This window comes from Prionailurus viverrinus, chromosome B4 (genome assembly GCF_022837055.1).
Source record: "Prionailurus viverrinus isolate Anna chromosome B4, UM_Priviv_1.0, whole genome shotgun sequence".
Lineage (NCBI taxonomy): Eukaryota > Metazoa > Chordata > Mammalia > Carnivora > Felidae > Prionailurus > Prionailurus viverrinus.
Window position 1 is genome coordinate 86378122 of NC_062567.1, and position 27668 is coordinate 86405789.

The window sequence follows — 27668 nt, forward strand, 5'->3', positions numbered from 1 at the left end:
CGATTCTGGTGAGTCGCTCCGCCCCGGCTTGGGCCTGCACCTGAAGCGGCCGGAGCCCGGGCGCCGAGTGCGGCTTCTTCTCCCGCCCGGCTCCCGGGTGGCGGTGGCCGACGGGAAGCCCGAGTGGGATGCGGCTGACGCGGAAGCGGCTCTGCTCGTTTCTCATCGCCCTGTACTGCCTCTTCTCCCTCTACGCCGCCTACCACGTCTTCTTCGGGCGCCGCCGCCGGGCGCCGGCCGCGTCTTCTCGGGGCCTAAGGAAGGGGGTGGCCCCGGCGCGGGAGAGGCGCGGCCGAGGTAGGACACTGGGTGGCCGCAGACCTGGTGCTCGAGTCCGGGAGTGCCCGCGGGCTCCCGGGTGCCTCTCGCCTCCTCCCGCCCTCGGTTGCCGGCCGTGGGCTCGGGCTTGAGGCGTGTGTGGGTGCCTCAGTCCTCGTCCGAATCTCGCACGCCATCCTCACTGCCCACCCCCAAAGCTGGCAGGGGCGCACTCCTGTGTAGCACGTCTGGAGTACGCAAGGCGTGGCCGGTCGCCCAGTTCTTGGAGATGCAGCTGGGTTTAAGACCTCTATTTCCTCATTGAAACAAAGAGCCTTTTCTAATCATGCAGTGACTTGGGAAGGCCTGGGCGTTTTGCCTCCAAATTGTGATCTTCTGTCCTGTGTTTTGACCTATGTCAGATTCCGACTCAGATTTCTCTCTTTTTCCTTTTTCCAGAATTTTGCACAATAGTGTCTAAAACTGTTGGACACTTTACATTCCGAAGTCAAGTTTTTATGTGTAGGGTACGTGTGTATATACAACCTATAAAGAATTGCAAAAGTTAAACTTGTAGCTTGATACGTGCTATCCAGTTATTGTAGGTTTCATTTGGGAGAGAGAAGTTTGTGTCTCCTGTTAACATTCTAAGATCTTTCAGAATAAAGATTTAATAAAAATTAAATTTTGACTTCCTTTTTTTTTTAATTGTATGTGTTTAACCAGTTCAAATTCAGTTGCTTTTAGCACTCCCTAACATCTAATTTAAATGGCTTGAATTTATCTACAAGACTGCTCTACCTTACTGATAACACTGTCACTCTTTTTAAAACACAGAACAATCTACTTTGGGAAGTGAAGAATGGAATCCTTGGGAAGGAGATGAAAAAAATGAGCAACAACACAGATTTAAAACTAGTCTTCAAATATTAAATAAATCCACAAAAGGGAAAACAGACTTCCATGTACAAATCTGGGGCAAAGCTGCCATTGGTAAGTTAATGTATAGAGCTAAGACGTGTGAAAAGAATCCTAAAATGGACTTTATTAATATTAAATTAATTTATTTTACTAAAATGGACTTTATTAATATTAAATTAATTTATTTTAATACATTTAGGATATGTCATCATTTGTTAATTAAGGCATGATGGTGCTTTTTTTTTTTTTTTTTTACCTAATATTCCTACTTTCTGTTAAACAATATCTGTGTAAATATAAAGACACGTACACAAATATCCTATTGTTGGTCTTTAGCAGAATACAGATTTATTTGTAGACACAAAGTAGAATGTAAGCATTATTATGTAGAAATGCCCATGTCCTCTGAATTTTCATGAATCTATGTGTTTATGGGATACTTGATGCACAAGTATAAGATGTGGCCTCTGTACTTGATGCCCAAACAAGTTTGGGAAACACTGAACTGAACAAAGTTAAACAAGGTTCTTTATTGCAGGACAATCTCAGAGCCTTTAATATGTCTGTGTTCATTATACATATGTAAAATGGGGATATGGTATATAGTTGATTAAACTTGAATGCCCACAAAAGTATTTTTGCTCTGAGTATCATAAGAGTCTAGTGTTCCAAGTTATATATTACACTCAATTAAAGAATGGGATCCTCAGAGTTACAAGAGTCAGAAAGAATTTAGTGAATTAAAAGAAACTTTACTGGACCTTTAAACATAAGTTGGATCTATGTACAGTAAGGGATATGGATAGAAAGAGCCAGATCGGAAGAAAAGTAATTGGAGAATGATGCTTTTGCCTTTAGTGTTTCATAAATTCATTCGCCCTTGCATCCAAATATACATCCTTGAAGATCACCCCTGACCTCCCAAGCTCTAATCAAATTCTAGCAATTTTTTCTTTATAAAATCTCTAATATTAATTTTTCTGTAAATTACCACTTCCCCATTCTAGTTTTTAATTAAATCTGTATCTTAACAGGTTTTCATGTTTTTAGATTTTTCTCTGTTTTTTTTTTTAAGTTTATTTATTTATTTTGAAAGAGGGAGCAAGAAAGAGAGAGAGCAGGGGAAGGGCAGAGAGAGGGAGAGACAGAATCCCAAGCAAGCTTTGTGCTGTCAGTACAGAGCCCCAGTCAGAGCTTGAACTCATGAACCATGAGTTCATGACCTGAGCTGAGATCAAGAGTCATATGCTTACCCTGCTGAGCCACCCAGGCACCCCTGGACTTTTCTCTTTTCAATTCAATAAGCACAAAGTGGCCAGCTGAGTTTTTATCAAACACTACTTTTCATCAACCTATTTCCCAGGCATAAAGGATTGTAATTCCATTCCTATTCAAAAAGGAGGGTGGCCCTTGGGCCCCTGGGGGCACCCAACCTGACAGTTGGGTGTTGAGCGACCAACTTCAGCTCAGGTCATAATCTCACAGTCTGTGAGTTCAAGCCCCGCGTCTGGCTGTCTGCTGACAGCTCAGAGCCTGGAGCCAGCTTCAGATTCTGTGTCTTCCTCCGTCTCTGACTGTGCCCCGCTCACACTCTATCTCTCTCACTCTCAAAAATAAGTAAACATTAAAAAAAAAACCAAAAAAAAACAGCTTAAAAAAAAAAAAAGGAGGAAAATGAAGTCATGGTCCAAGCAATTCTTAAATCCAACCAGGCAAATCATTAGGTTTTAAGGCCTGAGAATAATCTGTGGCTCAAAGTTGCTTCTAGTCTTTTGGCTCTACCTCTGTAGAGCCATCCTTTCTTTTTCATGAATGGTAGCATATGCTTGCAGCTTAATGGTTTTTTTCAGCCTGCTGATAGGATTTTGGGAGTCCAACACCCTTCTTTCATTTCAACATTTCTGTGTCCCCTCTAATCCAAGCTAGCAGTGTTTCTGCTGATATAGCATTCTCAAGTCTTTGTGGGTCTCCCATGTATGTCATTTCGTTACACAAGAGCTCCTCCACAGGTCTTTCCTGGGTAATCCCATCTCTATTTCTGCCTTCTACTGAGATGGCTGAGGAGATCCATAAATGACACACCTAATATCCTCAAAGAGCCCTCTATGTGACTGAATATTTTAACCTTTTTATCCCTTCTGAGGCACTAACAAAAAAGATATTCACCTACATCCTTGGCCTTTTTTCTAGAGCATGCCTTCCTGACAGTGAATCTCCTAGTTTTCCACCTCTTTTGCAATTGAATAGACTGAGAATTTCCCAAATCATCAAGTCCTGGCTCCTTGCTTTACAGTTTTTCCCTCAATCACTCTTTCCTCTCACATTTACTATAAGCAGCGAGAAGAAACCAGGCCACAGCTTCAATACTACTTGGAAATCTTTTCAGCTAAATATCCAAGTTTATCATTTATACATTCCACTTTCCATATAACTTCTGGACACAATTCAGCTAAGCTTTCTGGTGCTAATATAACCAGGATCCCCTTTTCTTCAGTTTCTAATAGCATGTTCCTGATTTCCTTCTGAGCCCTCAGCAGCAGTACTTTTAACATGCATATTTCTACCAACAGTCTGCTCAGGTATTTATAAAAACCAACATAGGGGTTCTTTTCTATTATACTTTTTCATGTGAGTTCTCACTGGCTGAGTCACTAACACCCATACTACTACCTATAACCTGTCCAAGGCAATCTTATCTGGCCATTTTTTTAAATTTATTATTTGAGAGAGAGTGCACAGGCAGGGAAGAGGCAGAGAAAGGAGAGAGAATCCCAAGAAGGCTCCACGCTGTCAGCACAGAGCCTAACGTGGGACTTGAACTCACAAGCCATGAAATCATGACCTGAGATGAAACCAAGAGTTGGATGCTTAACTGAGCCATCCAGGCACCCTTCTCATCTAGGCATTTTTAAGTCCTGCTCCTCAAAATTCTTCCAGCCTCTCCCCATTACCCAATTCCAAACCACTTCCAGATTTTTAAGTATTTGTTATAGTAGCATTCCATTCCCAGGTATCATAATCTGTGGTTTCCTATAGCTGCCATAACCAGTTACCAAAAATTGAGTGGCTTATACAACACAAATTTCTCATTTTTTTTAAATTAAGAAATAATTGACATTTAACATTATATTAGTTTCAGGTGTATGACATAATGATTTGATATATTTACATATTGTGAAGTTATCAACATAAGTCTAGTTAGTATCCATCACACATACGTGTACTTTCTTTTTCTTGCGATGAGAACTTCTAAGATCTACTCTCTTGGAAACTTTCAAATATACAAAACAGTATTATTAACTATAGTCACCGTAAACTTAGAATCTTACATTTTTGAGGGTAGAAGACTAAAATGTGTCCACAAGGCTGTATTCCTCTTAGAGGCTTTCGAGGAGGATCTGTTTCCTTGACTTTTGCAGCTTCTTGAGGTTACCCAAATTCCTTGGCTCATGGCTCCGTATCACTCTGACCTCTACTTCCATTTTCAGACCTCCTTCCCTTCCTCTGACACTCTTGCCTCCTGTTTGTGAGGACCCTTTGCTATATAGGGCCCATCCAAATAACCCGGGATAATCTCCCTGCCTCAGCATCCTTAATCACATATAGAAAGTCTCTTTTGCCATGTAAGATAACATATGCATAGATTCTAGAGATCACATCTTAGGACATACTGGGTGCACAGGGAGGCATTATTTGGCTACCACTTTTGGAAAGCTGTATCTGATTGGCTAGGTATTGAAACACGGTTATTTTGTGTGTGTCCTCTAGTTCCCCGGGGCATACTTACACATCTGTCAGTGTAAGTAAAACAGGGCTCCCAGGTTACTTCATTGTGTGCCACTGCTTTCCTCTCCTCTCAGAGCTTCCATTCAGGTGAGATCATGGTAAAATACCAGGGGCTGCCGTAAGGAGAATGGTACAATGGCATTTGTCTGCAGAGGGCATCATGTGGTGAGGGATGTGTGTTCCAGTGAGGAGGGGTTACTATCTCCTGGATGTAGTGACTGTATACATGCATACCTGAGCCTCTCTGGTTGTGTTTGGCACAAAATCGTGAATCCCCCTAGTTTGTTATGATACAGAAACTAGAAACCATTCTAATCATATAGTAACTTATATTATAACACATTTCAGGATAAAGCAGGTAGTAAAAGTCCAGTGACAATTAGGGGTTTCTCAAATTTAGAGTAAGAAGATTATTGTCCTCATTATAACCCATATTTTGCCACATGTCACACTGTCAACCTCTGAATTCTGTCTCTCACACATTAACTGCCATATTGATGATTTTGGGCTATTGCTTGGTAGAACTGCCTATGAAGGGACCAAAGAGGAATAAAATCTGGTTTCTTGCTCAAATTATGTAAATGAGCAGAGCATAAACTCATCTCACACACCAGACTAAACCAGACAGTAAATGGGTTTGTTTTTGTTTTTTTTTAATTACCAGGTTTGTATCTCTGGGAGCATATTTTTGAAGGCTTACTTGATCCCACTGATGTGACTGCTCAGTGGAGAGAAGGAAATTCAGTTGTAGGAAGAACACATTACAGGTATTAACTGTGCAACATTAACCTTTGTTGTATTTCTGTGCAATGTTTTATGTAAATACTAGAAGAAAAATAAAATAAGAGGAAAATATATTTAGAGACAGTTTTTGCACTTCAACTTGTTGTGAAGAATAGAGAAGTAAACTCATGACTATATATTTGTAGTTACAGCTTATCTGAACGTTTTACAAAATACTTCCTTTTTAAAATTTTGTCTGTTTCATTTTTATTGAAACATTGCTGATTATATGGGAAAGCTCATGCTCCAAATTTTGTAACGTTTGATTGTTGATAAGCATTTAACATTCCATATCTTGAAGGAATAATATGTAAACTTAAAAATATTCTCATTTTTCTCTTTTCATATAATAGTCATGTTCACATATTTTTATAATACTCAATTAGTGGGCGTGCCTGAGTAGCTCAGTTGGTTAAGCATCTGACTTCAGCTCAGGTCATGATCTCATGGTTTATGAGTTTGAGCCCCATGTTCGGCTCTGTGCTGACAGCTCAGAGCCTGGAGCCTGCTTTGGATTCTGTCTCTCCCTCTCTCTCTGCCCCTCCCCTGCTTACCTCTGGGTGTGTGTGTGTGTGTGTGTGTGTCTCTCTCTCTCTCAAAAATAAATAAACATTAAAAAAAATTTATAATGCTCAAGTAGTATCAAAGCTGTTGTTATGAGTTTGAAAATTTTATAAAAATGTATTTATATATGAGTTATATCATGATTTAATTTGTACAGATTACCATTTTAATGAAATACTAAGAAATCTTTTTTTAGATTGCATAAAATTTTTATCTATGATTCCGTATTTTCTAAAGATTTTTTTACGTTTATTTATTTATTTTGAGAGAGAGAGAGTGGGAGCATGAGTGGCAGAGGGGCAGAGAGAGAAGGAGAGAGAGAGAATCTCAAACAGGCCCCATACTGTCAACGTGGAGCCCAACACAGGGTTCAAACCCATGAACTGTGAGATCATGACCTAAGCTGAAACCAAGAGTCAGACCCATAACCAATGAGCCACCCAAGCACCCCCTAAAGATTTTTAAACAGGTAGAATTAAGATTGTTTTATTTAGGAAAAATGTGATAATTTTGCTATATGAAAGAGTGCTATTTTCTATTAGATTTTGCTTTCTTATTGAAATAAAAAATAAAAATAATTACTTTTAAATGCTTATTCCATATAAAAATTGTACTATTGGGGGAAAAATGTCAACCAAAGATTCAGGTTTGTATTAGCATTCCGTTTATTTCCCACAGAAATCAAGAAGAAAAGCTATGGTTAATCTCAATTTCATTTGCATTTTCACTGCTCCTTTCATTCTCTGTTGACTTTATACACACTTGGAAAACAATTTCATTTCATGTATCTTTTCAAAGTAGTCATTCTTGAAAAGTAAAGACGGACTATAAGTAATACCCAATGTATATGAGTGTTGTTTGATTAAATATGGAATCAAGATATGGGGTTTAACTACATGTAGTACTTCAGGTCTCTGTTTCAGAGGGAAGAAATGACTCTGTTCACCATGAATCAGTAACACATGTGGTCTGTGCTCAGGATATGAATACACTTATGGTAAACTGAATTTTTGAGTCAGCCTGATGAAATGCTGCACACTGCGGGGGCGCCTGGGTCGCTCAGTCTGTTAAGCATCCAACTCTGATTTCAGTTCAGTTTGTGAGTTTGAGCAACGCCCCCCACCCCCACCCCACCACAGTGTCTATGGGGCAGAGACTGCCTGGAATTCTGTCTCTCTTCTGTCTCTCTGCCTCACCCCCACTTGTGCACATGTTCTCTCTCTCTCTCTCTCTCTCTCTCTCTCTGAAACAAAACAAAATTAAAGAAAAAAGAGCATGTACTGCAGCCAAAATATCTGAGTTCAAATTCCAGCTTTACCTCTTTATTTTTTAGTGTTTATTTACTTGTTTTGAGAGAGAGAGAGCATGCTAGCAGGGCAGAGGCAGATAGAGACGGAGAGGGAGAATCCCAAGCAGGCTCCGTACTATCAGCACAGAGCCTGACAAGGCTCGATCCCATGACTGGGATTATGACCTGAGCCAAAATCAACAGTCAGCTGCTTAACTGAGCCACCCAGGTGCCCCCGCTTTATCTCTTATTAGCTGTCTGAACTTGGGTAAATCTCTTAACCTCTCTGCCTGGATTTCCATAAATTTAAAATATGGCAAATAATAGTTTCTATTTCACAGGATTTTTTTGAAGCTTAAACATTAACAGATATAGAGTGCTTAGAACAGTATCTGGCACATAGTAATCACTAAAGAAGTCTTGTGTTGTTACTAGTTTTATTATTTTTACTATTACTTAAATAGGTACTGCAACATCTCCCTACCTTTCAGTTCCTTCTCTATGTTTCCAGTATTGAATATTATCTCACCTTCATGTTCCTTCACAAAAACCTTATTGAAACATTCTTTATATTAATACCTTCAATTAGGTTACAAGCCAGCCTGGGACTCAATCTGTCTCTTGAAGAAACTTTGCCTGTCTCTACTCATAGCTATCATAGATTGATTTACAGTTTCGTTTCATGAGGCAACTTCATTTTTAATTTCTTAGGAGGAATCTTACCTCTGTTCATCATGGCCTTTGTTCATCCTTAAAAGACTGCATTCAAGACCCTATAATATCCATGTGCAGCCATTATATAAGATATATAAATGACTATCCATTTGATAAAATGAAGGCTAGATGCTAAATTACTTAATTTATTGTCGTCAGGGCTCAATTATGGTATTTTCAATGAGCATCTGCTACTTAGGAAAAAGTTGAAAAAAATGGAGTGCCTGGGTGACTCAGTTGGTTAAGCGTCCGACTCTTGATCTCAGCTCAGATCTTGACGTCAGGGTCGTGCGTTCAAGCCCCACGTTGGGGCTCTGCCCTGGACATGAAGCGTAGTTGAAAAGAAAGAAAAGGAAAGGAAAGACAAAGGAAAGGAAAAGTTGGGGGAAAAAAAGAAAAAGTTGAACTTATTTCTAAAGATCATGATAGAATAAATATGTCTGATTCTATTCTTAGAATTTCTAGATATTACTAGTATAAGAAGTTAGGGAGCTCACTACTCATCACAATGAATGAAACCTTCTTTTAAAAGAGGATTTTTAAAACTACTAAGTTTTAATTTGTATTTCATAAAATTCACCCATTTGGGGGCACTTGACTGGCTAAGTCAGAGGAGTGTGGAACTCTTGATCTCAGAGTCGAGTTTGAGTCACATGTTGAGCGTAGAGGTTTCTAAAAAAATAAATAAGATTTAGGGGTGCCTGGGTGGCTCAGTCAGTTAATCATCCAACTTCAGCTCAGGTCATGATCTCACGGTTTGTGAGTTCAAGTGCTGTGTTGGGCTCTGTGCTGAGAGCTCAGAGCCTGGAGCCTGCTTCAGATTCTGTGTCTCCCTCTCTCTCTCCCTCTGCCCCCCCCCCACTTGCACTCTGTATCTCTCCCTCAAAAATAAATAAACACTAAAAAAAATTTTTTTTTACAAAAATAAAAAATAAATAAGATTTTTTAAAAATTCACCCATTTTAAGTATACGATTCAATTTTTTTTTAGTGTGGTCGGCACACAGTGTTACCTTAGTTTCAGGTGTACCACATTGTGATTCAACAACTCTGTGTGTTATGCTGTGCTCACCACAAGTGTAGCTACCATCTATGTAAGTGAAAGCTTTATACGTAATATTAATGGTTACTGGGACTACCTTTAACTCAAACACTGAACCATAGATCAGTGAGGGTTTCAGATAACATTTTCACTGGTAAACAAAGACAATGTAGTTAATCTTTCATAATTCGCATTCTCCCACTCTAGCCATGCGAGAATGAGAGTGGGACTATTCCATCACAGACGTTGAATTGGCAAGGTATGGAGTCATGATGGTAATGCCGACCACAAAAGCAGGGTGAATTGCAGCAGCTATTCAAATGTAAAGGCCGCTCATGAATTCAGTATACCTAGTTTGTAAAACCAAAATTTTAAAAACTGTTTATTAATCAAAATTGATATAAAATTCAGTGCCTAAGAGACGTGTGGACAGTGCAGCTTGTGTATTCTTTTTTTTTTTCTAAGATTTTATTTTTTAAGTAATCTCTACACCTAGTGTGGGGCTCAAACTCACAACCAGGAGATCAAGAGTCACGTGCTCCACTGACTGAGCCAGGCACCGCATCTTGTGCACATTTTTCTTTTTGTTTTTGTTTTTGTTTTAGAGAGAGTGGGAGTGAGGGGCAGAGGGAGAGAGAGAGAATCCCAGGCAGGCTCCAGCATGGAGCCTGACACGGGACTCAATCCCACAACCCTGGGATCATGACCTGAGCCGAAATCAAGAGTTGAAAGTTAAACCAACTGAGCCACCCAGGTGCCCCAGCACTTACTATTCTTTTAAGTTTATTTATTTATTTTGAGAGAGACAGAGTAGAAGAGAGAGAATCCCAAGCAGCCTCTACACCAGCAACACAGAGCCTGATGGGGACTCGAACCCACAGAACTATGAGATCATGACCTGAGGCAAAACCAAGAGGCAGACACTTAACTGACTGAGCCACACAGGCACCCCTGTTCTTTTTTTGTTCTTTTTTTGGTGTTTATCTGAGAGAGAGAACAAGCAGGGGAGGAACAGAAAGAAAAGAGAGAGAATCCCAAGCAGGCTCTGCACCATCAGCACAGAGTCTGACACGGGGCTCAGGGTCACAAACCGTGAGATCATGACTTGAGCTGAAATCAACACTCAGTCACTTAGCTGACTGAACAACCCAGGGACCCCTGCACTGATTCGTATCTTATTTACTTATTTTACTTAATTTTTTACTTATTCTGGCATTTGCCAGACTCATAGCTGGCAAATTAGTAATGTTATCTATAATTCTGTTAATATCATAGTGGTGTGTATATAGTGTTAGTTCAGTAGTACTTGTTGAATTTAGAAAAAATGAAACAATAATAATTACATTGGATTCTAAAAAATATATTCGGTTCATACTCAGCTTAAAACTCAAAATTTGAATGATTTCTCTGGTCTTTCTACATGTTGAAAGTACTTGCTGGGAGGAGATATTTTAACTAAGCCAAGGAGAAGAGAAAAAATATTGGAAATTATAAGTCCTGACTATTAAATATATGCTAAGAAATGCACAAGAGTAAATCAGTGTTCTAAAAATTCTGTGTATGAGCTCTTTAAATATGCTTATTCTTCAGTTAATGGAATTTTATGATTGTTGCTTGACTAATAACCTTAGAAAATGAAAATGTACTTTTCATCACGCGTGAATATATGATAATATCTCATAAATAAGACCTACTTTATATAATAAATGTATAGCTGGAAAGTTATGATTAAATTGAACTTTTGTAACTTGATTCATACTTTACATGCAGCAAGAGAATTTAAATAAATTGGTAGGGCAAATAACTCCCTGAGAGAGAATTATGCTTATTCATCCAGCATCTACCGAAGCCTATACTACTTGTTCATACTAGGCTCTAAGGATTTCAAAGTGAACAAAATACTTTTCTCTGGCCGCAGGGAGTTCACAGACTAGTGGTTGAAACAAATACATAAATAATTTCCATACCCCATATAAAGCATATTGGTAAGGATGTGAATACTCTATCGTGTTAGTAGGTAGGGAAATACAGAAGAAGGCAACTAACCCAGTCTAAGTAGAGTTGTAGAGTTGGGGGTATGATGCCTATCAAGAAAGACCTCCCAGAGGAGGTGACTGCTGAGCTGAGTCTTCAGAGATTAGTAGGATTTAGCAAAGCAGTGAGAGGAGAGATTATATTCCCACAGAGGCAACATCAGAGACTAAAAACTGATAAACAGCCATTCTGGTCATGGAATTGTAGACCATTCAGAACCCCTGGGGCATCATGATGGCGTGGGGTGTCTGAGATTGGGAGTGCAGGGCAAGGGGCAGATCACGGTGGACCTCATGTGTGCCACGTTAAGACTCTTGGACTTTATTCTTGGGCAGTGAAAGCAACTGAAGATGATTAGACAAGATAGTGGTATTGTCGTGTATGTTTTTGGTGTAGATTTCTCTAGTAGCCATGTGGAAAAATGATTTGAAGGAGACAACTGGGTGCAGGCAGACCAGTTAGGAGACTATAAGTATCCAACAGACCAACAGATATATAAATAAAGGGTGAAATAAGAATATGCTGGCGCAGTTGGAGCCAGGGACAAGTTTGAGAAATATTTTGGGGCCCAACTATCAGAATTTAGGGATTATTAGATGTGAGGATGAGAGCAAGAAGCAAATCTGACAACCCCCTCATTTCTAGCCTGCATGGCAGGATAGCTGGTGTGCGGTCAAAATAGCAAATACAGGAATAGGAGCAGGTCTGTCCACTCCTCTCCAGCTCACTGCACAGCACCTGCTTGACTCCTGTTTCTCAACAGACAACCCTGCCTCCTAGTTCCTCAAGAAAATTGAGTGGATCCGTGATTATATTCTCTAACGTTCACCTTCTGATCTCCATCTGACCCCTCACCTAACCTTATGTCTTTCCCTAGCTCTGAGACTTCCTGGTTCAAGGTTAATTCCCTCCGCATGTGCTTCCCTTCTGCTTCTTCCCAGACCTTGCTCTCCTTCATCTTTAATCTTTCACTCACTATTGCTTTCCCACCTTCTCATCCAAACTTTCAAGAGCGTCTGCATTCACTATGCCCAACTCCTCACTTCTCACTCGCTCTCAACCCACGGCAATTTGACTAACACACCTCCCAACACACACAAAACTATTTGAATCTTACAGGATTTTTCTTTTACCCCTGAAGTTTCTTTACCCAGGTCCGTGTTTCCAAGACTGTGTACTGAGGCACCCTGGGGCACCATAAAATATATATTTTTAAAGATTTTATTTTTGGGGCGCCTGGGTGGCGCAGTCGGTTAAGCGTCCGACTTCAGCCAGGTCACGATCTCGCGGTCCGTGAGTTCGAGCCCCGCGTCAGGCTCTGGGCTGATGGCTCAGAGCCTGGAGCCTGTTTCCGATTCTGTGTCTCCCTCTCTCTGCCCCTCCCCCATTCATGCTCTGTCTCTCTCTGTCCCAAAAATAAATAAACGTTGAAAAAAAAAATTAAAAAAAAAAAAGATTTTATTTTTAAATAATCTCAACACCTAACGTGGGGCTCAAACTCACAACCCAGAGATCAAGAGTCACATTGTCCACCGACTGAGCCAGCCAGGCACCCCAGCACCACAAAATATTTTAAATATTTGTGGGAAATACTGTTATACTTCATATCTGTCAGACACCATGCAAACTACTGGCTCGAAGTAATTCACAGTTTCAACATTAGATCCCCCTACATTTATTTCAGTGATGTCATATCTTTGTGGAGCTGGGTTTTCCATGGTTGCTGTGCTAAAATTCAAGTACTGTGCAAATGTGGGACAGGGAGTGATAGTGGCAGTGTCCATTCTGACTCAAAAGTTTGCAAAGGTGTGTAGTCCTCAACAGGTGCACACATCCATCTCATTATAAGGTATTTGTGGTTCGTTAAGAATGAAATAGGAGTTTTTTTCTTTCAGTGTGTGCCTGTTATTTTTCTAAGTGACTTTTGGGCAGTTAGGACACAAATACTAAGTCGTTTGGATTTAATGACTTTTTTAAGTGTATTTATTAGAGAGAGAGAGAGAGAGAGAGAGAGAGAGAAGGGGAGGGACAGAGTGAGAGGGAGAGAGAGAATCCTAAGCAGGCTCCTCGCTGTCAGTGCAGAGCCCAATGTGGGGCTCCATCCCAGGAACCATGAAATCATGACCTGAGCCAAAATCTAAAGTCAGACGCTTAACCAGCCAAGCCACCCAGGCACCCCTGGACTTAATGACTTACCATACTGAACCATTACTCATTTATTTTGGCTAAAAAAAATTACTGAAACACTGAAGGTGCTGGGAATGAGGAAAGTTTAGGAACCTCAAATTTATACCTCAGCTCCCCATCACTGACTCTGTGGCTCACACCATTACCTAAACATGACCTCGAGGTCTGGAAAGCCAATTAGTCAGATTATGAGAGCCACGTTCCTGCTGCTGGAACATAAGAGCACTCTGCAAAAGAGAGCTGTGGAGATTCCAAGACTAGTCCAATGAGCCCCAAGTGAATCAGACCTCATTTCATTAGTTTATGTGAGTCAATAAAATTAGAAGTATTCCTTTCACATGAAAGTGACATTTGAGCACAGCTTACTGTACTATTTTATTTTAACTTACAACTAAAACCCGGTACTAAAACACTTACTGTAAGCTCCCAAGTTAATGACATATGAACAAAAGTTTTGCAATGTCCAGCTAAGTTAATACCGTGCAAAGTTATCTTTTGGTTTCTTCCTATACAGATATGGCATATTTCTAGTTATTGGAGACCTTTGTGATAGAAAGGCCCAAAACATTATGAGTTACTGAAATTTTTGTAAGATAGGTAAATATAGTTTACCTTTTCTGGCTAAATTATAAAATGTCTTCTATCCTTATCTGTTTCTGTTTGGCTTAAGGTTTTTAACTTATTTAAAATAGTCAGCACCGGGGGCACCTCGCTGGCTCAGTCTGAAGAGCGTGCGACTCTTGATCTCAGGGTTCTGAGTTCAAGCCCCATGTTGGGTGTAGAGATTACTTGAAGATAAAAAAAAATCAACTTGTGGCAGTGCCAGTGTCACCACCTCTGCATTGGCTCCACACAGACAAGGCAAAGGATGTCCAGCCTTACGGGGACTGAGTGGTGTATCGAGTCTCTTGTTTTCCAGAAGTATGCTGGAAAGGAGCTTATTAACAACTGCACACTCTCCAAGACAGAGTCCCTGAGCTTTCTGAATACAGAACTGGCTGCCTTCACAAAGTACTCAGAGGACCCTGGTGTCCTTGACCTCACGATGAAGAAACTGGACCTCAACTCTGATGGGCAGCTAAATCTCCAAGAATGTGTTAACCTTATTGGCAGCCTGGCTGTAGCTTGTCGTGACTCCTTTGCAAGGTCCACCCATTTCTAGAAGTAAATCCAAGGGGCTCTCGGGCCTGACTTCAGACCACCCCCTTTCCTTCAAAGAAGCCTCAATCTTCACCTCCTCCTCACATCCTACACATACCCTGGGCCCAGAGCATCCACCACCCTTTTGCAGGCCAGTCCTGCTGGTAGTTAATAAAGCAACAGCATTGGGGCGCCTGGGTGGCTCAGCCAGTTAAGCGCCCAACTTTAGCTCAGGTCATGATCTCATGGCTCATAGGTTCAAGGCCCATGTTGGGCTCTGTGCTGACAGCTCAAAGCCTGGAGCCTGGTTTGGATTCTGTCTCCCTCTCTCTTTAACCCACCCCCGCTCACACTTTGTCTCTCTTTTTCTCTCTCAAAAGTAAATAAACATTAAAAAAAATTTTTTAAAAACGTATTATTTGCAGGTTATGGCTTTGAGGTATAAAGCATTTTTCAATTGATACATATTTATTTCTTTATATAACATTGTAATAGATAAAACACTTGCACAGTGTTTTATAGTTCAATAAACACTAACATGAGAATACATATTAAATGCTATATTAAGTGATACAGAATAAAATTGCTATGGTAGTTTACATTAAAGGGGAATCAGAAGAGGAAGGTAAAGGTGGAAATGTATTCCAGGAAATATAAATAATGAACAAAGGCAGAGAGGCAGATAAGTTTGTGATTTAAGAGTGTATAGGAGAATGAGATTACACGTGGGCAGTGGAACTAATTTAGTCAGAAACAGTGGATTGTAAGGATAAAGGGTAATGGTTGTAAATCACTTAATACAATATTGGTCATGGAGCTTTCGCTCAGTGTATGTTATTAATCTGCGAAACAGCAGGAAACAGAATTATATCTGTACTTCAGTTTTAATTACATAATACTATAAATAGAAAAAAACTGGAAGTAGACATGACAAAATGCTGTCTAACCCTGTTTTTGGAATTATAGGCACAGAATTATGAGTGATGGAAACATCTTTTGAATTTTCCAAGTTATTGGGTTTTTTTGTTTTTTTTTAATTTTTTTTTCAACGTTTATTTATTTTTGGGACAGAGAGAGACAGAGCATGAACGGGGGAGGGGCAGAGAGAGAGGGAGACACAGAATGGAAGCAGGCTCCAGGCTCTGAGCCATCAGCCCAGAGCCTGACGCGGGGCTCGAACTCACGGACCGCGAGATCGTGACCTGGCTGAAGTCGGACGCTTAACCGACTGCGCCACCCAGGCGCCCCTGAATTTTCCAAGTTATTGTAATAACCGTTTGGTTATTAATAACCAAACTAATAAATGATTTTTTTAATTATAAACCTATCTTTAAAAAGAAAGATGTAATTTTAAAAACAAATGAACTTGCAAAATTTGAATACTGAATTTACTTATTTTATTGTGCTTTTAAACAACGCTATTGCTTTTTTTTTTAACGTTTATTTTTAAGAAAGAGAGAGACAGAGCGTGAGTGAGGGAGGGGCAGAGACAGAGGGAGACACAGAATTCAAAACAGGCTCCAGGCTCTGAGCTGTCAGCACAGAGCCTGAGGGGGGCTCGAACCCATGAGTCGTGAGATCATGACCTGAGCTGAAGTTGGACATTTAATCAACTAAGCCACCCAGGCACCCCTGTAACTTATAAACAATACTTTAAAGCAGTTATATCAAGGATGAGCAATGACAGGTAAAGATATTATCTCTCAGGGCATAAAGGCTCCTGGTATTGTTAGATAATCTTATTATAAGTTATCCTGATAAAAACATTTTTAGACACAGTCTTATCTAGTTAGAAATTGAAATGAAATATTATTAGATAAGTTCAATACTATCCTTAGTAAAATGTTTTATGTATTTTTAAAAAAAAGTAGTGCAGAAGTCTATGTGACATTCTTTAAAATAGTTTGGGCACATGATATATATGTACTTAAATGTCAAATAACTAAGTTTGAGGCCCATCTCTACCATTGCCTATCTAGTGTTACTAGCTTTATATAAGTCATGTAACCTTTCTCAAAATTTCCTTTTCTTCCTTTGTAAAACTGACCTAGGGTAGGAAAGCAAGACTAGAAGACCTCATGTGCTCTAGGAATTAGGCCTCCCTATAAATCTAAAGGAGAAATTAATTGTTCATATACTACCAATAATAAATTTTTAACCCTGTCATAACTATTATCATGATCCCTAAAGTATTCTCTACCTCTCAGATTTTGCAGATTCTCTTAAATTGCTAAAGAATCATTGAATCATTGGCCATCTCAATGCTAGGTACTGTCCAACACAAACAAAACACAGTTCTCATTCTCATAGGTTACTGTCATTGTGTAATAAAGCCATAGAATCCACACAGTATACATACACACAAACAAAATATATACTTGGGTCTTGGGTTTTTAATATTATCTACTAACTCTAGTATTTATTTTTTTTTTTAATTTTTTTTTTTCAACGTTTATTTATTTTTGGGACAGAGAGAGACAGAGCATGAATGGGGGAGGGGCAGAGAGAGAGGGAGACACAGAATCAGAAACAGGCTCCAGGCTTTGAGCCATCAGCCCAGAGCCTGACGCGGGGCTCGAACTCACAGACCGCGAGATCGTGACCTGGCTGAAGTCGGACGCTTAACCGACTGCGCCACCCAGGCGCCCCTCTAGTATTTATTAACCATCGTGCCATGGAAACAACCTCCGAAGTAGATAGGTCTTAACTTACAACTCAGTGTTGCCATTACAAGTTGTGTAACTTAAGCCTGATTTCCCAAATGCAAAGTGGGGATTAATGTGCTGTGGAGTTGATAAAGGTTAAATGACAACCTATGCAAAATGCCTATCATCTATATAAAAGGCATTTAATAAATGTTAGGTTTTTTGTCCAACAATAGTAAGCAATAAAAGCAGGATTTCAGCATATTTGTACTAAAGACTCTATCAGGTTATGGGGAGCCTGACTGGCTCAGTCAGTAGAGCATGTGACTAATGATCTCAGGGTTGTAAGTTTGAGCCTCATGTTGAGTGTAGAGATTAAAATAAAACCTTTTTAAAAATGAGATAGGGGCACCTGGATGGCTCAGTCAGTTAAGCTACCGGCTTCAACTCAGGTCATGATCTCACAGTTCGTAGGTTTGAGCTCCGCATCGGGCTCTGTGCTGGCAGCTCAGAGCCTGGAGCCTACTTCAGATTCTGTGTCTCCCTCTCTCTGCCCCTTCCCCAGCTCACACTCTGTCTCTCTCTCTCTCAAAAATAAACATTTAAATTTTTTTTAATAAAATAGAATAAAATAAAACAACCCAGTCAAGAAATGGGCAGAAGACATGAACAGATACTTTAACAAAGAAGACATCCAGATGGCCAACAGACACATGAAAAGATGCTCAACATCACTCATCATTAGGTAAATACAAATCAAAATCATGATGAGATATCACCTCACACCTGTCAGAATGGCTAAAGTTAGCAACATAAGAAACAACAGGTGTTGGCAAGGATACCAAGAAAGGGGAACCTTCTTAAACTGTTGGTGGGGATGCAAACTGGTGCAGCCACTCTGGAGAAGAGTATGGAGGTTCCTCAAAAAAACAAAAATAGAACTACCCTACAGTACAGCAATACTCAGTATTTACTCAAAGGATACAAAAAGTCATATTCGAAGGGGTACTTGCACCCCAATGTTTATAGCAGCATTATCAACAATAGCCAAACTATGGAGAGAGCCCAAATGTCCATCAATTGATGAATGGATAAAGAGGTTGTGGTATATATGTATATATATCATGGCCATCAAAAAAAAATGAAGTCTTGCCGTTTGCAACATGGATGGAGCTAGAATGTATTATACTAAATGAAATAAGTCAGAGAAAGACAAATACCATATGATTTCACTCATGTGTAATTTAAGAAAAAAAAACCAGATGAACACTTGGGAAGGGGGGGGAAGAGAGGGAAACAAACCACTAGAGACTCTTAATGATAGAGAACAAACTGAGGGCTGATGGAGGGAGGGAGGTGGGAGATGGGCTAGATGGGGGATGGTTATTAAGGAGGGCACTTGTGATGATCACCAGGTGTTGTATGTAAGTGATGAATCACTGAATTCTACTCCTGAAACCAATATTACACTGTATATTAATTAATTAAAATTTAAATAAATTACCCCCTCAAATGGAAAATATAAAATAAAAAATAAAATCTTTTTAAAAATAAAGACTCTAGCAGGTTATATGGTTTAGCAGGTTATAAAGAATCCAGGACCACTGTGACTAATTTTAACATAGCTTAAAGCTATTTTTTATATTTCACACTTAGGTTAAAATAATTTAGAGGCAAGGGCACATGGGTGTCTCAGTCAGTTAAGTATCTAACTCTTAATCTCAACTCACATCTTGATCTCAGGGTTGTGAATTCAAGCCCTGCATTGGGCTCCACACCTAGCGTGCGGAGCTTGAAAAATAAAAACAAAAACAAAACCCACAGCAGACACATCCTTTAAAAAAATAAATACTTTAGGGGCGCCTGGGTGGCGCAGTCGGTTAAGCGTCCGACTTCAGCCAGGTCACGATCTCACAGTCCGTGAGTTCGAGCCCCGCGTCAGGCTCTGGGCTGATGGCTCAGAGCCTGGAGCCTGTTTCCGATTCTGTGTCTCCCTCTCTCTCTGCCCCTCCCCCGTTCATGCTCTGTCTCTCTCTGTCCCAAAAATAAATAAAACGTTGAAACAAAAAAAAAAAAAATTAAAAAAAAATACTTTAAAAAATAAAATAATTCAGTGTTGTTGGTTGTTCTAAAGGAGAACATAATATAAAAATGTAAGTTATGAAACATGTCTGTTCCTTTTATTACTTTTTTATTACGCTAAGGAGCACATTCTCATTTACCCATCACCCAGAACTAAAAAATTCCCATTTGCTTCAGATATTTAACTTCCCTCTTAAAAGAATTAAATATTCCCAGTAAAAGGGAAGCTTTCTTTGTACTGTTCCCATTTCTTTTCTCTTCCTGCTCCGAAGCAACCATTGTAATGAATTTGGTGTGTATCCTCCCATTCACATTTTTATATTTATACTTATAAAAGTTAAGCATAATTTTTGTATTATACTTTCAAATTTGCACACAATTATCATATTCTGTGGGTATTCTGCACCTTGCTTTTTCCCTTAACCTTGTGTTTTGGAGACTTAACCTCCATGGATGTTTACACCAGCATCCGTTTCTCAGTTCATCACTTACAGTTCATTCAGATAAAGGCATAATGGCAACTCAGACCTTAAAGAGGATGGGAACTACTGACCTAAACACCTTTCCAGTGTAAACTACACGGAGTTTCATACTGTTCAACTGTGTTTCTTTGCTTAACGCCTCAAACTCTAGCCAGCGCTTATTTTGAATGTGGTTAAAAACAACAAAGCCGCCACATTTTTTTTCTTTTTTTGTCTTTTTTTTAAGTAGGCTCCATTCCTGTGGGGCTTGAACTCATGACCCTGAGATCAAGAGTTGCATGTTCTAGTGACTGAGCCAGGCAGGCACCCCCAAAGCCACCACATTTCTGATTATCATATGCGATTGATCTGCGTACAACCAAGCTTCCCATTAATCGACAGCCATGCTCTATCATTCAAACATATTCAAAGAAACTTGTATTAGAGAAATTATGTTTCTAGAAAGAATGTAGATTACATCTCATTGTAGATTTTATGTAAAATGATTTAAAACTTCTGATATCAGGGGCACTTGGGTGGCTCAGTTGATGGAGCAGCCAACTCTTGATTTCGGAGCAGGTCATGATCCCAGAGTCATGGTAATGAGTCCCATGTCGGGCCCCACACAGTGCATGGAACCTGCTTTGGATATTCTCTCTCTCTATCTCTCTCTCTCTCTCCCTCCCTCCCTCCCTCTTTCCCTCCCCCTCTGCTGCCTCCCCCACTCATGGGCACATGCACACACACACACACACACACACGCATCTCTGTCTAAAGTAAAAATAAAAAATAGTTAAAAAAATAAAACTTCTGACAGCAAATACTTTTGTTCTGTTTTTTTTGTCTCTTGTTTTTGTTTTGTTGTTTGTTTTTAACAGCTTCATCACTGGCCCAGCTGTAGTCCCAGGGTATTTTCCTGTTGATGTGAATAATGTGGTACTCATCCTAAATGGAAGAGAAAAAGCGAAGGTCTTTTATGCCACCCAGTGGTTACTTTATGCACAAAATTTAGTGCAAACTCAGAAACTCCAGCATCTTGCTGTTGTGTTGCTTGGAAACGAACATTGTCATAATGAATGGATAAGCCAGTTCCTCAAAAGAAATGGAGGCTTTGTGGAGCTGCTTTTCATAATATATGACAGCCCCTGGATTAACGACATGGATATCTTTCAGTGGCCTTTAGGAGTGGCAACGTAAGTACAAATATTATTACGTATTTCTAGACCCTAAGACCTGAATTTCTGAATCAGGAAAACGGTGCTTTAAATTTGTAATAAACATAGTTCTGGAGTCATCTGGGAAGCCACGTACAATCTTTTCCATGGAAAAAAATCTCGTTTGGTTTCAGGCTTCAGTAATAATAATAATGTTTTTTAGAGTATTTTAGCATGTTATAAGGAGAGCATATAAGTTATTAGGGGTTTTTTGTGTTTAAAAACTCCAAATGTAGGGGCACCTGGGGGCACAGTCGGTTAAGCGTCCGACTTCAGCCAGGTCACGATCTCGCGGTCCGTGAGTTCGAGCCCCGCGTCAGGCTCTGGGCTGATGCTCGGAGCCTGGAGCCTGTTTCCGATTCTGTGTCTCCCTCTCTCTCTGCCCCTCCCCCGTTCATGCTCTGTCTCTCTCTGTCCCAAAAATAAATAAACTTTGAAAAAAAAATTTTTTTTTAACTCCAAATGTATAGGATGAATTTTCAAGTTTATCAGTAGTGCCCTAAAGAGATGTTTAACTGGGGCACCTGGGTGGCTCAGTTGGTTGAGTGTCTGACTGTTGATTTCTGCTCAGGACATGATCCCAGGGGCATGGGATCAAGCCCCATGTCGGGCTCCATGCTGTGTGTGTAGAACCTGCTTAAGATTCTCTCCCTCCCTCTCCCTGTGCTCATCTCCCCCTCTCCCCAGTTCACATGTTCTCACTCTCTCTCAAATTAAAAAAAAAAAGACGGTGAATTGTTTAACAGAGAACGGCAGACCTTCTTAAAACAACTTACAGAATCTATATAATTTATAGTAAAAACAAACAAAATTTTACTTGACAAACAATATGAAATCAGGAGCATATGGTATCTTAAGGGTTTGAGAACATCATAATATGCTCAGATCTGCCACCGAGACTGCTTGAACTGGCACAAATTTCTTCTATAATAAGAGGGGCGAATTAAGTAATAGCTAACTAAGGCTTCTGAAGATGTCTATACAGTCTTTATAAAATGGAAAGCTTATTTTTTTATCTTTCTGTTAATAGAGGGCTTTTAATCAAGTTGACTTTAAGGTAAGTTAAACTTAGATCAAGCGCTGCTGCATAAACTTCCTAAGAGCAGGGGATTTGTCTCTTGTTCACACTACCAGCAGAGCCTGGAACCAACCAAGGCTGCACAGAGTAGACAATAAATACTTGTCAAATGGATGAATTAGGAGAAATCTCACCAACATGCTTTTTGAATTAGATACTCATTGTTCATTACTATCACTTGTTACCAAATGTGACATTAAACTGCTACTTGGTTGGCTACACAAATATCATCAGATAAGCATGTTCACAAGACCTATTTCCTGGCCCATGCTGCAGTATTTCAACTTAGTAAGTTTGTGGTAGAACCAGACCAAAAGATTTATATTAAGTATAGCCGGGTGTAAGACCCTTTGAAAAATCTATCCCTTGAGTAGAGCTCATACTTATAAAATGCTTTGAAACAAAATTACCCTTTTGCAGTAACACTACATAGGCTATTCATACAGTTTCCATACATTGAATGGAAACTCTTTGTAATTCTGTTATTGTTGGACTAGGGCAGTACTTTTTTATAGATCAGTGACTTCCAACCCAATGCAGCTTTGCCCCCCAGGAAACATTTGGCAATGTCTGGAGATATTTTGATTTGTTACAAGTGGAAGGGGGAGGTGACAGTGGTATCTGGTGGACAGAGGCCAGTGACGGTGTGAAATATCCTATGATGTACAGGACAGTCTCCACAACAAAAAGTGAACTGGCCCAAAATGGCAATATGGTAAGGTTGTAGCGCAGGTGCACAATTTGGTGTCTATTCCAAATGCCCATAAGAATGGGCTGATTGCAACAGGCCTCTCCTGCATGGCTGCAAGGTTTTTTCATTTGTTTGTCTTTGTAATCTACTTTAAAAGCCTTTGGAGTTGGAGCTCTTTGCTACAGCAGTATGTGTTCTGTAATCTTTCCATCACCTGGCTAAAACAGTAATTAAGGGACGCCTGGGTGGCTCAGTCAGTTAAGCGACCGACTTCGCACAGGTTGTTATCTTGCGGTTGGTGAGATTGAGCCCCGCATCAGGCTCTGCACTGACAGCACAGAGCCTGCTTAGGATTTTCTCTTCCTCTCTCTCCGCCCCTACCCAGCGCTCGCTCGCTCCCTCGCTCTCTCTCTCTCTCAAAATAATAAAAATAAGACAAAAAATATAACTAAAATAGTCATTAAATCATGATCGTTATGAGTGTAGATTATTTATACTCTGAAGGTATTTCAACCTTCCTTATAACTACAAGCATATGGAAGTTGAGGAATATAAAAAACAAAAGCACTTCATGCGCTTAATCTCTATATCAATTTTGTAAAAGGTGCCAGCGTGAGGGCATTTTCTTTTTAAATTTTTTTTAAGATTTTATTTTTAATCTCTTATACCCAACATGGGGCTTGAACCTGCAACCCCAAGATCAAGAGTCCCACACTCCAATGTGACGTTATTTTCTTAAGTCAGTAGATTAAGGGACTTTTCCCAAGTAAGCATGGAAAATTACAGTTTGGAGTTTAGAAAATCATATTTGAAATCTGTTCTCTCTGCACCCTCATGCTACCTAAGATGTTAGGTTATGATAATTTGCCAATCTGATCGTCATACGTTGTTAACTCCTATGTACTTATTTTTGTAGATATAGGAATTTTCCTGTGGTGGAGGCAAGCTGGTCAATGCTGCATAATGAAAGGCCCTACTTATGTAATTTCTTAGGAACCATTTATGAAAATTCATCCAGACAAGCACTAATAAACATTTTGAAACAAGATGGGAATGCTAAGCTTTGTTGGGTTTCAGCAAGAGAACAGTAAGTTCTACGTTTACTTGATTCACCCACTTTGTTCTCAAATCTGAGAGTTGCTCTATGTAACAGCACAGGTTTTCCAGGAGACTTTAACTTCATTCATACCAGTCTTTCTGCAGAAGAGATATTGGTAGTTAAAGCTGTGTAGAAACTGGGTTTGTATCATCCATCCTGAAGAGGAATACTAGTAACTGTCCTGTGCAGATGTCAATTTTTACGATTCCGCAACAGTATCTGTTAGCTAGACCTGACACACAAGACATTCATTATGAGTGCCAGTAAGGTCTTGGGTTCATCCCTGAGATATTCAGCAGACCAGATTCAGTGTTCCAAGACTGGCATGAAGTACTCCTCTCATCTTCAGAACCTGACACCACCCTGAGGACAGGAGGACAGGACATGCTATTCTTTGAATCTCCAGATCCAACATAGGATCCTACACAAAGTAGGCCAAGGATAAATGGGGAGTGGATGGATGGTGGATGGATGGATGGATGGATGAATTTAATAGGTTAACTTTCTTCCATCTTTTACATGGTAGTCATGAAACACATGTTCATGGAGTGAAGGAAGGAACTTTGGAATTATTCATTTTGTTTTTAAATAAATGCGGTTTTGTCTGTAGAGTAATCAGAGAAGAACTGCCTAAAAAATGTCATTCCAGATCTAGAAATATATTTATTGTAATAGATACTCTCTTTTTGAAAGCATAACTCCCAATTCTACTGTTAGTGTAACCATGCTATATCCATTCAGTCAACAAATATTTTTCAAGCAACTGCTGTATGCCAGAAACTATCTTAGCCATGAAGGATACAGCAGTGGACAAAACAGTGAGAAGTCCATGCCCCCCTAGAACTCACATGTTTGTTGGAAGAGACAAACCAGTAAAATATATTGTGTGTCAGAAGATGATAAATGCCGTGTAAAACGAGTTGAGCAGAGGGGAGATGTAGCAAGGACTGGGAATCAGGAGTAGAGCATCGGATGTTCTAGAATGGCCAAAGAAAGCTCTAGTGTGAAGATTACATGCAAACATGGACCTGAAGAAGGGGCGTGAGGCGGGGGGGGGGTGGGGGCTCCCATGTCTATTTAGGAGAAGGGTAGTGCAGGCAGAGAGAGCGCAGATGTAAAAAGCTACAAGGGACAGCATACCAGGAGAGGAATGAGTGAAGGCAGTGGAAAATACCAGAGTTCATTGTAGGAATAGAATTCTTCTTGTAATTCCTCTCATAGCATTGAGCCAGGAGGTGGAGTGGGTGTCTTTCTTGCTTCTCATTGCTGCCTCCAGACCATTCTCCCTTTTTTCCTCCCTAAAATCTCCCATTTTAAATATCATGCCCGCAGAGAAAACCTTTCATTGCTCTTCCTCTTTGAAATCATTTACTGATCCTGGGGTTTATCTTCTTCAGTCTCTGAAGAGTTTAGTTCTGGCACACTCCCACTCTCTCTGATGTTACTTTTACCTAACTCTTGGTGATGATGCCCAATCTATACAGATGGCCCTTCCATCACCTTTTTCTTACCCCCTTTATCCAGTGATCCGGTTCTCCGTTTGGTTTGGCCATTCGGTGTCATGGTCGTTTCTTAGACCTTGTCATAGCACATACTGTGTCTTCTCTGTGATCTCAAGTCCCAGCATCTCTCTCTGTAACCACAATTTCCTGTTATTCCCTCTCACTCCCTGTAAATATTTGACTCCAACAATTTGGCTGAGATTTATAATTCATTGTTCCTGCTACCTTTTCATTGTCCTTTGCTCACCTCATCTCTGCTTTCTTCTTTTCCCCACTTAAATTTCATAGTCAACTATGACTGGTATACATTCAACTCCCTAGTTCCCTAATGGAGCAAACCCTAACTGTGGTTAAATCCAGCTCTCCTATCTGCTCTATACCTGTACCAGGCAGCCAAACACACACAACGTGCGTGCACACACACACACACACACACACACACACAGAATTGTGTCGGTAGACCTAGCTTTAAATACATGACCTTGACTCTCAAGTGCCCTGCAGTCATACATTTCCCTTGTCTGTGTATTCTCTACCTTTCCCACAAGACTGTTTCGTACCTTCTCCCTTCCCAGTCACCATTACTTTCTGACCCTATTGCTTATTTCACTGAGAAGATGGGAGCAGTCAGGAGAGAAGGTCTAGCTTTCTGACAGGTCTCTCAGCTTCTACCCTTGCCCCTGGACAGTCTGTTCTCACCACAAGGGCCGGATTAATTCTGATAAAACATGGGTCAAGTCAGCCACCCCTGATCACAACCCTGCTTGATGGGATGCTCTGACTTCATCTTCTACACCTCTCCCCCTCAGTCACTCTGCTTCAGCCGCCCTGGCCTCCTTGCTGGTCCTTGAACTTGCCAGGCACACACTGTCCCATGGCTTTTATGCTTGCACTTCACTAGATTCTCCCCTTCAACATCTGCGTGGTTTGCTGCCTCACCTCTAGCTCTGTGCTCAGAGGCCCCTGAGATGAGATGCTCCCTGATTACCCATTTAAATCTGCAACGCTGCTGGCTCAGAAACTCACTCCTCACTTCTCTGCTTTATTTTTCTTCATAGTACGTAATTAACACCTAAGTAAGATACTGACCTCACTTGATTACTATCCATTTCCACCACTAGACCTAGAATATGAGCTCCATAAAGGCAGAATTTTGGAGGGGGAGGTAAGGAAAGGAGACCTGGCACACAGAAAATATTGGTGGGATACACATTCATTCAGAAATTTCAAGGTGACTACTAGATTTTAAACATGACCAGCTGTAAACTTTTCACATTCTTAAATATTTTCAATAAATCTATTTGGGCAAGATTTTATCTATTTCTTCTGCCCGTCATCTCTAAAATGTGTTTACCATTTCTTACAACTGACGTTTGCTTTCACGAAAGACTTGCTTTAGTAAAGTGAAAACTACAGTTGTTTTTCTGATTTGTTTAGGTGGCAGCCTCAGGAAACAAATGAAAGCCTTAAGAATTATCAAGATGCTTTGCTTCAGAGTGACCTCACATTGTGCCCAGTAGGAGTAAACACAGAATGTTACAGAATATACGAGGCTTGCTCCTATGGCTCTGTTCCTGTGGTAGAAGACATAATGACAGCTGGCAGCTGTGGAAATACGTCTGTTAACCACAACGCTCCTCTGCAGCTACTTAAGTCCATGGACGCTCCCTTTATCTTTATTAAGAACTGGAACGAACTTCCTGCTATTTTAGAGAAAGAGAAAACTCTAATGTTACAAGAAAAGATTCAGAGAAGAAAAATGTTACTTCACTGGTATCAGCACTTCAAAACAGAGCTAAAAATGAGATTTACTAATATTTTAGAAAGTTCATTTTTAATGAATAGTAAAGGGTAACTGTGAATTATCTTTTTGACCAAAGATCTGATTTTTTTAAATCATGTCTAGTCGGGGGGGGGGGGGGGGGGGGGTATTTGTGTGTGTGTGTGTGCATATAAATGTCCTTTGAGATACACTGTAGACCACAGATTATGTCTGTAATGTTGACCAAGCGCTTCCATAGTAGGCCAGTCCCAAAAATGAAATTAAATGTTACTCAAACTCACAAACTCGGTGATTTAACATTTATCGGCTCTTCTCGCCCATTTAAACCCATCCTAGGGACACAGCATTGTGTGGTAGAAAGATGGCTTTGGAGTCAGACAAAATCTAGGTTAAAACC

At 40.1% G+C, this 27668-nt stretch overlaps 1 protein-coding gene across 2 annotated transcripts; it reads left to right on the forward strand.

Moving 5' to 3' along the window:
* On the forward strand, positions 1-27355 carry RXYLT1 (ribitol xylosyltransferase 1). 2 transcript variants are annotated; one of them, XM_047867944.1, is made up of 6 exons: positions 1-297; positions 1096-1251; positions 5630-5732; positions 20783-21097; positions 23804-23974; positions 26926-27355. In XM_047867944.1, the coding sequence occupies exons 1-6, from the start codon at positions 129-131 to the stop codon at positions 27341-27343; spliced, it is 1332 nt and encodes a 443-aa protein (XP_047723900.1). In that variant the 5' UTR covers positions 1-128; the 3' UTR covers positions 27344-27355. The 2 variants fall into 2 exon arrangements, with proteins under 2 accessions (XP_047723900.1, XP_047723901.1); XM_047867945.1 differs by lacking the exons at positions 1-297; positions 1096-1251; positions 5630-5732 and adding an exon at positions 18057-18106.
* The last annotated feature ends 313 nt before the right edge of the window (positions 27356-27668 follow it).